The sequence below is a fragment of the Esox lucius genome, chromosome 19 (assembly GCF_011004845.1).
Source record: "Esox lucius isolate fEsoLuc1 chromosome 19, fEsoLuc1.pri, whole genome shotgun sequence".
In the NCBI taxonomy this organism is placed as follows: domain Eukaryota; kingdom Metazoa; phylum Chordata; class Actinopteri; order Esociformes; family Esocidae; genus Esox; species Esox lucius.
The window spans coordinates 28,817,074-28,830,407 of NC_047587.1; the positions used below are offsets into that span (position 1 = coordinate 28,817,074).

General features: G+C 43.2%; 1 protein-coding gene across 7 annotated transcripts in view; it reads left to right on the forward strand.

The window, feature by feature from the left end:
* Positions 1–10,803, forward strand: part of ccdc135 (coiled-coil domain containing 135) — a 28,949-nt gene extending 18,146 nt beyond the window's left edge. The window contains exons 1-19 of one of the 7 annotated variants that reach the window (XM_020040229.2): positions 14–104; positions 481–565; positions 1,139–1,263; positions 1,930–2,104; positions 2,321–2,446; positions 2,546–2,740; positions 3,135–3,293; positions 3,423–3,641; positions 3,774–3,887; positions 5,576–5,648; positions 5,799–5,927; positions 6,134–6,280; positions 6,498–6,727; positions 6,870–7,085; positions 7,279–7,389; positions 7,494–7,604; positions 7,686–7,880; positions 8,064–8,203; positions 9,987–10,803. In XM_020040229.2, the coding sequence (XP_019895788.2) occupies positions 1,139–1,263; positions 1,930–2,104; positions 2,321–2,446; positions 2,546–2,740; positions 3,135–3,293; positions 3,423–3,641; positions 3,774–3,887; positions 5,576–5,648; positions 5,799–5,927; positions 6,134–6,280; positions 6,498–6,727; positions 6,870–7,085; positions 7,279–7,389; positions 7,494–7,604; positions 7,686–7,880; positions 8,064–8,203; positions 9,987–10,071 (2,550 nt within the window). In that variant the 5' untranslated portion in view covers positions 14–104; positions 481–565 and the 3' untranslated portion in view covers positions 10,072–10,803. The other 6 variants (XM_020040228.2, XM_010884030.3, XM_010884029.4 and 3 more) reach the window with 6 other exon arrangements.
* Positions 10,804–13,334: the final 2,531 nt, after the last annotated feature.

A 13,334-nucleotide genomic window follows, 5' to 3' on the forward strand; every position in this document is an offset into this window, starting at 1 on the left:
GATCCTTCTCACAGTAAATTAGGAACAGTCTCAACCATTTCCGTTACTATGGAGACAGACAGCCAACAGCCAGACAACAAAAAACACCTCATCTAATCCAAAAGGTAGCTAGCTAACAAGCATAATTAGGACAAATCTAGCTAAGGTATTGTTGACAATAAACCTTTAATATTGTATTAGTTGATTAGTAGCTAACACATCTTTATAAGGTTGACAATGTGTAATTCTTTGTCTGTCTATCAGCTTTTTTGTAGCTGGGTTGCACAGTCCGTGGCTATTAGTGTTACGTAATGACTGTGCTGGCTGGGTTAGGTCGACTACGATAGCATGTACTCACGAAGAAAATCATATAGCTATATCTAGACTGGAAAAGTTTAAATTTTGTCCACAGTGGAACCATGTATTTTAAGTTATATCGCAGATGTTTTAGTGGAGCCTGACAAGAGAATAGGCTCGAGAGAGGTGAATATGTTTCAACAGATCACTCACATTTGAGAAAGATCTTCCTCTTAACTTCGTGAATGCTTCAACAACTGAAGGTTGCAAGGTGACAGAAAAAAAAAATGTACGTTGCTCTCCACACTTAAAACTTCTTGCACTTCCACTTCTCAATCTCAACAACACAAAATAGAGATATCACACGAATTTCATATTATTCATGGATCCCTTCCCTACATTTTTGGATTCGTTTTTTACTTACGGAATATACTTAAGTGTAATACTACTTGAGAATATAAATAGCTTGAACTTAATTTGAATACAACCTTTTAGATGGTCAATAGCTTAAATCCCATTTTACTTTAGTTAATGCAATTTCTTTAGGGATTTGTTCCCTTCAATTATCATGAATTTTATTTTGTTGTTTTTATTTATTTATTGCATTTATATAAAATAAATATTTCATAATTGTAACTTCCATAGCTTCAAACTAATAGGACCAATAAATAGAATAATTGTCTTCTGAAAGGCGGCCTTTCAGAAAATGTAATTTCCATCATTCTGGCAGGTTCAGTTAAGGAGGTATTGATGAACAAAGTCAGAATCTTCACTACAGTACTTTTTCCAGTTTATCATGTTAGCTAGTTGTATTATGTGAAAATGTGAGTGTTAGTTTTGATATGCCTGAATACATTTTCAGATGGAGTTTGACAAAGGAGTTGCCATTGATGAAGCTAAAGAAGATGGACGGGATGAGTTGAACAAGGACCTGCTTAAACTAGACGAGGCACTCCGCAAGATACAGATAACTCCAGCATGTTCCCTGTAAGGTTACTAGAGGGCGTTACGGTTTACACTTTTCGTTGTTGTTTCATATGGCTTCCTTGAAAACGTAATAATTATATAAAGAAGTTATAATATGAGGCTATGCAGAACCCTTTTTCAATCTTTTAAACTCTGTAGAACATGCTTTTTTGTATTGTAGTTTCCTAGGTTTTGTAATTGTGTTTATTGACATGGGAATCATGTGTGCTAGCTTTGAAAGAGCTAGGGAACAAAAATGAGAACAAGCGACTTTAGTTGACTGGAGTGACACAAGGCCATTTGTGAATCTCATAAGAAAACCTCCCCTTTTTAGTTTCAAGCATTTTTGTGTGTATAACATTTGATAGCATAACACAGAAAAACAGAAAACAGATAAACTGTTCCCCTCACTCCTACATACTTAAAATACTCAAAAGATTGAAGAACCCCTTGTACAAATGCAGATAACAAGTGATGGCCTTACATAGTTATGCAAGTCATTATGGTGCCATATAGAAGCATCACCCTTACCAAATAACCCTTTAGTATGCACCAGGTGTTAGTATGCTTAGTATGTACCAGATGTTTATGTTCAATATCATGATTATCTACACAATGACTTGGAGTGTACCAACATACACTCAAGACAGCTGCAATGACTCTCATGCTCGAAACCAATCCTAACAGGCCAGAACAAGCACAGCAGGTTGACCTGTCCCAGTGCCCAACCTCATATAAGGAAAACTCCCCACAGGAAAAACTACTGCTTGCAATCGCTGAAAACTTCCGCTGCCAGTATGCGCACATTTACCCTGATCGGAAGCCCCTTCTGCTGTGCCCACTCAATGAGTGCGGTGTCCAGGTAAACTGCAAAACATTCACATTTGTTTGTGTGATGTTCGGTGTGCCAGCTGACACCCATACTTTTCACCTTACTCACCACTGGGACATCCCTTCTTTAACCTGTGAGTTTCTGTACGCTGTGTTGACCCTCCGCACCATTCTTTTGGCTATGTGTTGATGTTAGGCAATCACTGTTGACCCACTGAGCATCTTACCTGTCTTACTGACAAAACAGAAATTTGTGAGTACAACCTTGAGGCCCACCTTGTCCCCGTTCCCGGAGCTGTACAGCTGGGATGGATGTGCCAGCTTTGTGTCAGATTTCTTGTCTTTGGAGCCACTGGATCCACCCACAGACCCGGTAACTTTGCATGTCCTATACATGAGATAACAGAACATCCGGTAGATTACTTTTTGTATATAAGAAATGAAAGGCATCATTTTGTTTCTTTATCTCTAGCCAAAACACCTCCACTCTCCAACCTGGGTGTTGCAAACTAATAGAGGCTCCTGCTTTGAGTTCTCTACCCTGCTGTGTAGTCTATTGCTGGGCGCTGGCTACAACGCCTACTGTGTCAGTGGATACGCTGTGAAGGAAATGTGTCTCCTTAACCAGTCCCTCCAGCAATGTCCTCTACTGGGTCCACTTGTTAAGGTGAGTGGCCATTGTAGCTCCCTTCTGGTTATACGGTCTGTACGCTGCCCTTCAGTACCGCTCATGTGGCTTTTCGGTATGGGTGTGTGTGCCATTTATAATCACAGGAATCACTTTGCCGCCTTCTTCTCGGTGCTCAGTCCTCCACCTCCATCTTCCCTCTCTTTGCAGCACTTTGTCAACCCCTTTGAAAAGAAGGTTGATGACATTTGCACCCCATTCTCTCAAGCTATTTCCGATACGACTGAGTCCGTTGGTTCTTCACACACCAAACTTGTCTGTGCATTAACCCCTTTTTGTATGACCTTACCTCACAAAAAGCAGAGCAAGTAGTCACCCAAACATTTGTCACTACAACACCTTGGTGCTGTAAATGTGAACATGTGTGTTTCAGGTAAAAGCTACTAAGCAGAGGCAGCAGGTGAAGAAGTACTCAGTGAAACCACCCCGGGACCTTTGCAGTGGCTTTGAGCAGCGTCAGGAGGATCGCAGACAGGCTGAGGCACAGGCTATTCTCCTTCAGAAACAGCAGGAGGAAGAGAGACTCCGAGAGGTGAGGAGCCAACTCTGTGAATACTCTATGAGAAGCAAGTATGTATTAGTGAATGTGTTTGTCCTGTATGACTGTTCACTTTGGTTTTACACTACGCGTGTGCAACTCTTCTTCTGTTTTGTGCCTAAGGACGGGGAGCGTCCTCCCCCTGATGCCCTGTTGGGCCTGCGGGTCCACTGTTGGGTTTTAGTTCTGGCTGACAGCAGGGAGGTTCCCGAGAACTTCTTCATTGACCCACTCTCAGGGAAGAGTTTCTCCACCACCGACAAATGTTTCCTAGGCATAGAGAGCATCTGGAACCACCAGAACTACTGGGTCAACATGCAGGACTGCCGCTTCGGCTGTGCGGTTAGCGAATGCCTATTTGTCTGTACAAATATGATTTGTACTGTATATTTATGCTATATGATTGACTGACATTTACTGTAAATATTGCTCACAGATGTAGGTAGATGGTGAGTTACCTGAATGTTTTTGCAGGAGATGACCTATGACCTGGGAGATGCGGTGAAGTGGGAGTATCTGCTCTATGGTGCAGCTGGACAGTCTGTGCTTACTATCCCTGATATGATGATGCAACAGGAAGTAGAAGATGTGGGTCCAAATCTCTCTCCTAACATAACTCTCTCTCACGCTTTTATCTCTTCCTCTGTCTCGCCTTTATCTTCACATTTCTCTCACTCTTGCCATATCTTAATATCTCTCTTTTTTTACCCTTGATTCTATAATCTCTAAAACATTTCCTGAAATGTCATAGACATGTTTTTAATGTTTTAAAGTCAAGCACCCCAAAATGTGATGAGCCCCTTAGCGAGGACCCCCTACTGAAAAAGTTAGATTATCCAGAGCCACCAATTAAGTTCTTGAGACATGCATGAAGGTTATGTGCTGTGCAATGTTGTACAAGTACACATCTATTATTAAGCTGAGAGAAAATTTTGCCAGAAATAATATTTGGGTTGGGGTGCCCCCTGGAGGTTTTTTTGTGTGCCAGTCGGCAAAAACGCCCTGACTGCTGCTGGTTTAGAGCAGTGGTTCCCAACTACGGTCCTGAAGTATCCCCAACAGTACACATTTTCATTGTAGCCCATGCCAAGCACAGCTGATTCAACTTGTCAACTAATTATCAGGCTTTCATTGAGTTGAATTGGGTGTGCTTATCCAAGGCTACAACAAAAATGTGTGCTGTTGGGTGCACTCGAGGACCGGAGTTGGGAACCACTGGTTTAGAGTGAGATAGTCAAGTGGAAAGGCTATTTTAGGGCCCCTATAAAATCAGTTTAAATTTTTTGAGATAAAATGTTTAATATCACACCTTCATATGAACACCCTAGGCAGTAGTGGTGTGCTGGTCAGCTGTTGAAGTGAAAGTCCTAACCCTAAACCCGCAAATATAAACAATGCTGATTTAACGTACGGTTATTGTAGCTTTGTTTTGGTCACGCGCTTCACACTGTTGAAGGACGGAGAGGCACAGACTGGCAGTGGACTTAAAGAAGTATACTGTAACCTAGTCCTCTAGTTCTCATTGATTATTGCAAAAAAAATGTTAAGCCTAGCAGTGTCATTCAACATTCAACCTGCCCACAACTCATCCGCCCTTTATCCAAACAATATTTTATGACCCTAAGCCCGCCTGCATGGTAGATATAACTGTGGTGACTGCGGGTTATGGGAATCAACTAGCGCAGCACTACTAGGCAGATAAACATGTTGGAGTGAGCACTCGGTTTCTGTCAGGATTAGCCCCTAGGATAGGCTGTGTAGGAACAAATGGTGAAGCCATGCATTAACATGTATCATATTCTATATGTAAGAGATATTCAGGAAGTACATTTACAATTATTAAGAAATAATTGAATGTTGCAGTGTTCTACAATAAGTCACTGCCTCGCCGTGCAACTGTGTTTATAATTTCATCCAAGTGCTAAAATCTGGTTTATCCCAAAGAGAAATGTACTAGGCACCTCACATAGTGAATGGGTGTATGTTGGACAGGGTTGCCTTGTGTTGTCACACTTTAGTGAGTAATTTGGTGGAGACTTGCAATCTCAATTGTGGTTGTTGGCTGGGGAGTGTATTCACCTCCAGTGCATGTGTGCCGGTGAAAACTTACTGATTGAGCAACCAGTTTAAAAAGCATAGAATACACAAACTCTAAGCAGTTGATATTGTATACATTGTATGGTGAGCATAGAAGAAAATAGGATATAAGCTTATCATACACATTTCCTGTATATTTTTGCTGTGATTTATTATAAACCTGTGTATTTTTTCTAAAGGAAGATGAGGAGGAGTCCAGGGTATTTGAAATGCCTCCATCCTGGGTGAATCAAATCAAAATCTCACAACAAGGTAACTAATTTATTGTTTTTGTCTGTCGCATGACAATAGATAATTACTGGTCATTCTGTCCGGGATTATACAGGCTTTCCATGTCTTATCTATTTCGGATGTTACATGCTTAATCTTTCTGACCTGATGGATTTTTGACACTCTTTTCAGACATGGAGACACGCTGCCCTGGGGGCATGAAGGTTATTCACTATCGGAAGGCCAAGCTAGAAAAGTTTGCACCCTACCTCCTCAAGGATGGTCTTGTGACACGCTTGACCACTTACTCGGACCTCGACTGTGAGTTGCATGTTATTGACATATTGACACATGCTAGGATTTCCTAATATGTGTTACAGTCCTAAATCTAGACTGATAAAACCTGCACATAGATAAATTATCAGCAATAATGTCTCTTCTCTCCAGCATCTGTAATCTCAGTGGAGTCTCCTAACTCAGATACTGACTCTAATTTGACCTTGTGTCCTTTTGGCGGTTTTCTATAGGTACCCATTCTAGCACTGTGAAGGAGTGGTATCAACACAGGCATGATCACCTTGAGGAACGGGAACTGAACAAGGCTACCAATGTCACTGTTGAGCATTTCAGACCTGGACGGAGCTTCGCTTTAAGATGTAACAGAATCTGGCAAAGTTATAACACTTTACTTGAACCGCCTAATAGATACTGCATATCACTGTCATAATCTCACTATAGGTCATATAATCCATGACGACAACTGTGGTCAGTTTATGACAACTGACTTTACACCGTTACAATGCGTAATTCAATGTATTCCTCGCCAATGACGGAATGAGATGGTATGGGGAAAGACGAGACCATAGATGGTGTGTGTGTTTCACTGTCAAGCCCACAGATATATTATGATGACGCCAGAGACAGAGCGTCAGATGGACTTCTACAGCTGTGCCCGTGCAGACGGCCTGGTCAGGCGGGTCGAGATGCCCTTTGAGATGACCGAGACGTTTGAGAATCGACCAGACTTCCTGTATTATCGTCATGTGGTTTTTGGCAAGCGTGTCAAAGTATTCAGCCCCAGTAACAAAGAGGCACCTGACCGGGTGGATCGCCCTATACAGGTAATATAGTTGACATTAACTGGTTATAATTTTTTACATTTGTTTGGTTTGTGTAAATCATTGTTATGTGGCATACACTGTAAAATATCCATATTGTTATATACCTGACCAGTGTGCATGATATCTCTGGTGGTCTGAGCAGAAGGTTGTGGAGAGTTTCCATCGAGACCAGTCCAAACCAGCCAGGGAGGATGTAGCAGAGCGTATCTTCCTAGTGTGTGAGGACCGAATCCAAGTGACATACCACCTGGAGGATGACCGGATTATACCTGCTTGGAGAAACTTCATCAAACCCAAAGATTCAGGGGATTCCCAGAAACCACACTCATTCTCCCGTCAGATGGCCTCTACATTTCATGTCAGACATAATTATCTGGGGCAATAGCAAAACAAAGTCTTATCCAAAATAAAGCACATTTACAACAGGCATAGATAATTATTTGGTGCCATCAGCAGTTTGAGATAATGTAATTAGAAAGGTCTTCCTGTTATGTGGATTGTGTAACTATGTTGTTTGTCTAATGTTCTTTTTGTACTGTATTTACTTCCAGGTCGATTCATTTGAAAAGCCCTGTAAGAATCTCTTTCTGTATGAAATGCTAGTTCATATGATGAAGGAGGAAGAGACTGTTGCTCTCAGAGTGAAGGACTCTGAAAAAGAGGTATTTTTCTGGAAAAGTAACATTATCCAGTATGAGAAATTGAAAAATGATACATATCCTTTTGCTAACCAGGAGTGCTAAGATTAATTAGTATTTTTCCTCAGGTTAGGGCGATACTGGCTGTAAGGGAACAAGAAGAAAGCAGTATTGAGCTTCATATCTCTATCTACAACACAGCGAGAAATGAGAGAGCACGCTGCCACCGAGAGGCACAGGTTAGAATGACACTTTCTCTTCTCTACAGAAGGCCAACTGTGTAACCTTCTTAACCTAATTTCCCTGTGCCTCATGTCCAGGAACGGATGGCTCAGGAGGAGCGTCTTCAAGAACAGGAAAAAGAACTGGACTTCTTAGCACCATTTCTGGCCCAGCTGGTTGACCCAGAGAACCTGACTAGACAGGTTGCTTTAAAGCTGAGAAGCGACTGCCTGGCTGACCTGAAGCAGCGCCTTGTCGACAAAGCCAATCTCATGCAGGCTCGTTTTGAGAGGGTACGCCAAAGCACAGGATTAGAGGAATTAAAATAACTTATTCTTGACAAAAATATTTTACAATCAAAATAAATAAAACCAAAAAGGTTTCACGGTTTGGGAATAATCCTGGTAGAAGATTTTTGGTAGAGTAACGGTTTTGCTTTATTCATGTATTGTAATGGATATAATGTATGTTTGAAGGAAACCCAGGAGCTTCAGCAGAAACAGCAGTGGTACCAGAAAAACCAGCTAACTATGACAAAGGAAGATGAAGATGAATACCTTGCCTACTGCTCTGATGCCATGTTAAGGATCCATGTTCTTAAGCTTCGTCTGAGCAGGTAAGCACTAAAAAGCCTTGATCTATCAACATTGTAAAATAATATTGAAGACATCAAAACTATGAAATAACAAATATGGAATCATGTAGTAACAAAAAAGTGTCAAACAAATCAAAATACATTTGATATTTTAGAGTGTTCAAAGTTGCTACCCTTTGACCTGATGACAGCTTTGCATACTGATCTTCACATCTTTCAACCAGTTTAATGAGAATGCTTTTTGTAACACTCTTGAAGTAGTTCCCACATATGATGAGTACTTGTTCGCTGCTTTTTCTTCACTCTGCAGTCAACTCATCCCAATTGATAGTCCTTGTAAGCGCAAACAAGATGGGGTAGAGTATTGCTGCAGAATGCTATGGTAGCCATGCTGGTTGAGTGTGCCTTGAGTTTAAATTCAGAATAAATCACTGACAGTGTCACCAGCAAAGCACCCTCACACCCTGACACCTCCTCCTCCATGCTTCACGGTGGGAATCACACATGAGGAGATCTGTTTACCCACTCTGCTTCTCACAAAGATATGGAGGTTGGAACCAAAAATCTCAAATTTGGACTCATCAGAGAAAAGGACAGATTTCCACCTGTCTAATGTCCATCTTCAGTTTTTTGGCCCAAGCAAGTCTTATTATTATTGGTGTCCTTCAGTAGTGGTTTCTTTGCAGCAATTTTACCTTTAAAGCCTGATTCGTGTAGTCGATTTCTGAGGCTGGTAATTCTAATGAATGTATCCTCTGCAGCTGAGGGAACTCTGGGTCTTCCTTTCGTCTGGTGGTCTTCATGAGAGCCTGTTTCATCATAGTTCTTGAAGGTTTTTGCGACTGCACTTTCAAAGTTCTTGACTGTCTTTCCTGTCGTAAAGTAATGATGGAATAATTTATCTTTGTTTACTTGAGCTGTTCTTGCTATTATATGGACTACTAGAATACAGACATAAGGATGGTCTTCTTTATACCGACCCTACCTGGTCACAACACAACTGGTTTGCTTAAATGCATTACAAATGAAAGAAATTATACATTTCCATGTGGTTAACCCATGAAGCTGGTTTAGAGAATGCAAAGAATGTGCAAAGCTGTCATCAAAACAATGGGTGGCAACTTGGTGTAATGAAGAAATGTGGCTGGATCCAAGCGCAGAGCGCAGGACATTTATTTACGAAGTCGAAGGGCAGGCAGAAGGTTGGCAAACGGGTATCAACGTAGACCAGAAGCGGTAGTACAGAAATGGATAATCCAGAGAAGCATTCAGACAGGCAGTCTGGATGGGTCGGGATACCAACATTTACTTTCAAACTTTTCTAAGACAAAACAGAATACTTAACAACCAAGCTTAGTAGAGTTGCAATCTCACAAACAATACCTCATAAGGGTATAAATGACCAGGCTAAATAGTGGCGAGAGCACGGGTGAGTGGTATTTCAGGTGGTAGGGATCTGCTGTGAAGGGTGTGTTCACCAGCCTAGTTGGAAGGTCGAGGATGAGTGGTGGAGGCAGACCTTACACTTGGAAGAGTCTACAATATGAAATGTTATTTCTGTTTAACAGTTTTTTGGTTACTACATATTCCATATGTGTTATTTCATAGTTTTAACATCTTCACTATTATTCTACAATGTGGAAGATAGTGAAAATAGACGTTTTTACTATTCAAGGGAAGAAATAACCTTGAATGAGTAGGTGTCCAAACTTTTGACAGGTACAGTACATATTTGCATACTTATCAGGTAACAATATTTACATTGTTTTATGATTTGTTAAGCATGAGTTATGTTGTGTTTCAGCCATAAGGACAAAGCACCCCAAAAATATCTTTCTCTGGACGAGAGACTGAGACGAGACCCCAGATTGGCCAATCACTTGCTGTAATGAATATGGATACATACAACTCCCTTATCACCCAATGATCCGAACATTTTTCAGTGACTTTCTATTAGTTTATGAGTTAAGCAATAAACAGTTTTCTGACTTTATATTAGTGAAGCAATAAACTGTTTATATCTCAGTGATAATCCATCTTACAGTAATTTTCATCATGACTTGTTTATTGAGCTTATAGTGGCGTTGGCAGGACTGGAAGTTACCGTTCTTTAGGGTTGCATTATTTAGCATCTTTTTCTCACAATAACTGGATGTGGGAATTAGTTTTTTTTTTTTTTTACATCTGATATGTTAGGTTCAAGTTTGACTGGATATTTTTGTTATAGAATGAGTGTACCTCTGTAAAATGTCAGTGAAGCATTGAGCAAAAACCAACCTTTTTCTTTTCAAATGATTTGGAGTGTGGCCCCCTTGGTAAAGATGAGCAAAATATGCTATGAGAATTTTTGGTTGTATACTAGCATCATCTTACATTCAGTATATGAGAAATGGTATCTTTAATTGAGGTAAAAAATACATATTTTTCTCCAAGTCATGTGGCACAATATTTGGCACCCGTAAGAATTCTTATGAACCAAATCTAAAAGAAGGATCTTCCCATTGATATTTTTCTGGATCATTTAGAACAGGAATACAGGAGTATGTATATGAGGTGACATACTGTACACTACTCTTCAAAGGTTTGGGGTCACTTAGAAATTACCATGTTTTTGAAAGAAAATAACATTTTTGTTCATTTAAATAACACCACATTGATCAGAAAAACAGTGTAGCCATTGTTAATGTTGTAAATGACTATTGTAGCTGGAAACAGGTGATTTTTAATGGAATGTCTACATAGGCATACAGATGCCCATTATCAGCAAACACCAGTTCTGTGTTCTAATGGCATGTGGTGTTTCTTAATCCAAGTTTATCATTTTGAAAGGCGATGTGATCATTAGAAACCCCTTTTGCAATTATGTTGTGCGGATTAAAGAAGCAATAAAACTGCCCTTCTTCATACTTATTTAGTATCGGAAACATCAGAAATGTTGGGTTCGATTACAGGCTCAAAATGGCCAGAAACAAAGAGTTGAAAAGAAAAACCCAAATCTCTGACTGACCAACAGAAACTTGATTATTCTGAATAATTTCAAAATACTCATCCATGAACTGCCACCTTAACGTGGTGGAGGGGTTTGAGTACCCGAGTGACCCTAGGAGCTATGTTGTCTGGGGCTATATGCCCCTGGTAGGGTCTCCCAAGGCAAACAGGTCCTGGGCGACGGGTCAGACTAAGAGCGGTTAAAAAAAACTTTAATGATGGAAACCATTTTGAGGACCGTGATGTCGCCCGGTATGGAGTAGCCGGGGGGCCCCACCCTGGAGCCAGACCCAGGGTTGGGGCTCGTATGCGAGCGCCTGGCGGCCGGGCCTTTCCCCACGGGGTCCGGCCGGGCTCAGCCCGAAGGAGTGACGTGGGGCCGGCCTTCCCGTGGGCTCACCTGCAGGAGGGACCATAAGGGGTCAGTGCCTGGAGGATTGGGCGGCAGTCGAAGGCGGGGGCCTTGACAACCCAATCCCTGGACATGGAAACTAGTTCTAGGGACGTGGAACGTCACCCCGCTGGCGGGGAAGGAGCCTGAGATTGTGCTTGAGGTTGAGAGGTTCCGACTAGAGATAGTCGGGATCACCTCTACGCACGGCTTGGGCTCTGGAACCACACTCCTTGAGAGAGGATGGACTCTTCACCACTCTGGAGTTGCCCATGGTGAGAGGCGGCGGGCTGGTGTAGGTTTGCTTATAGCCCTCCAGCTCTGCCGCCATGTGTTGGTTTACCCCGGTGAACGAGAGGGTCGTTTCCCTGCGACTACCGGTCGGGCATAGGTCTCTCACTGTTGTTTGTGCCTACGGGCCGAACGGCAGTGCAGAGTACCCGACCTTCTTGGAGTCTCTGGGAGGGGTGCTGGAAAGTGCTCCGACTGGGGACTCCATCGTTCTACTGGGGGACTTCAACGCCAACTTGGGCAACAACAGTGACACCTGGAGAGCCGTGATTGGGAGGAACGGCCCCCCTGTTCTGAACCTGAGCGGTGTTCAGATATTGGACTTCTGTGCTAGTCACAGTTTGTCCATAACGAACACCATGTTCAAGCATAAGGTTGACCATCAGTGCACGTGGCACCAGGACACCCTAGGCCGTAGGTCGATGATCAACTTTGTTGTCGTTTCATCTGACCTACGGCCGTATGTCTTGGACACTAGGGTGAAGAGAGGGGCGGAGCTGTCAACTGATCACCACCTGGTGGTGAGTTGGATCTGATGGCAGGGGAGGAAGCTGGACAGACTCGGCAGACCCAAGCGTACTGTAAGGGTCTGCTGGGAACGTCTGGCTGAGTCTCCTGTCAGAGAGATCTTTAACTCCCACCTCCAGCAGAGCTTCTACTGGATCCCTGAGGGAGGCTGGAGATATTGAGTCCGTGTGGACCATGTTCTCCACCTCCATTGTCCAAGCGGCCGCTCGGAGCTGTGGCCGTAAGGTCTCCGGTGCCTGTCGAGGCGGCAATCCCTGAACCCAGTGGTGGACACCAGAAGTAAGGGATGATGTCAAGCTGAAGAAGGAGTCCTTTCAGGCCTGGTTGGCTTGTGGGACTCCGGAGGCAGCTGACGGGTACCGGCAGGCCAAACGGACTGCAGCTCGGATGGCTGTGGAGGCAAAAACTTGGGCCTGGGAGGAGTTTGGTGAGGCCATGGAGAAGGACTATCGGCTGGCCTCGAAGAGATTCTGGCAAACCGTCCGGCGCCTCAGAAGAGGGAAACAGTGCCCTACCAACGCTGTTTACAGTGGAGGTGGGCATCTGTTGACCTCAACTGGGGATGTCGTTGGGCGGTGGAAGGAGTACTTTAAGAATCTCCTCAATCCCGCCGTCACGACTTCCATTGAGGAAGCAGAGGCTGAGGGCTCAGAGGAGGACTCGTCCATCTCCCGGGCTGAAGTCACTGAGGTAGTCAAGAAACTCCTCGGTGGCAAGGTACCGGGGGTGGATGAGATCCGCCCTGAGTACCTCAAGTCTCTGGATGTTGTGGGGCTGTCTTGGTTGACACGCCTCTGCAGCATCGCGTGGCGGTCGGGGACAGTGCCTCTGGGATGGCAGACCGGGGTGGTGGTCCCTCTTTTTAAGAAAGGGGACCGGAGGGTGTGTTCCAACTACAGGGGATCACACTTCTCAGCCTCCCCGGGAAAGTCTATGCCAGGGTACTGGAGAGGA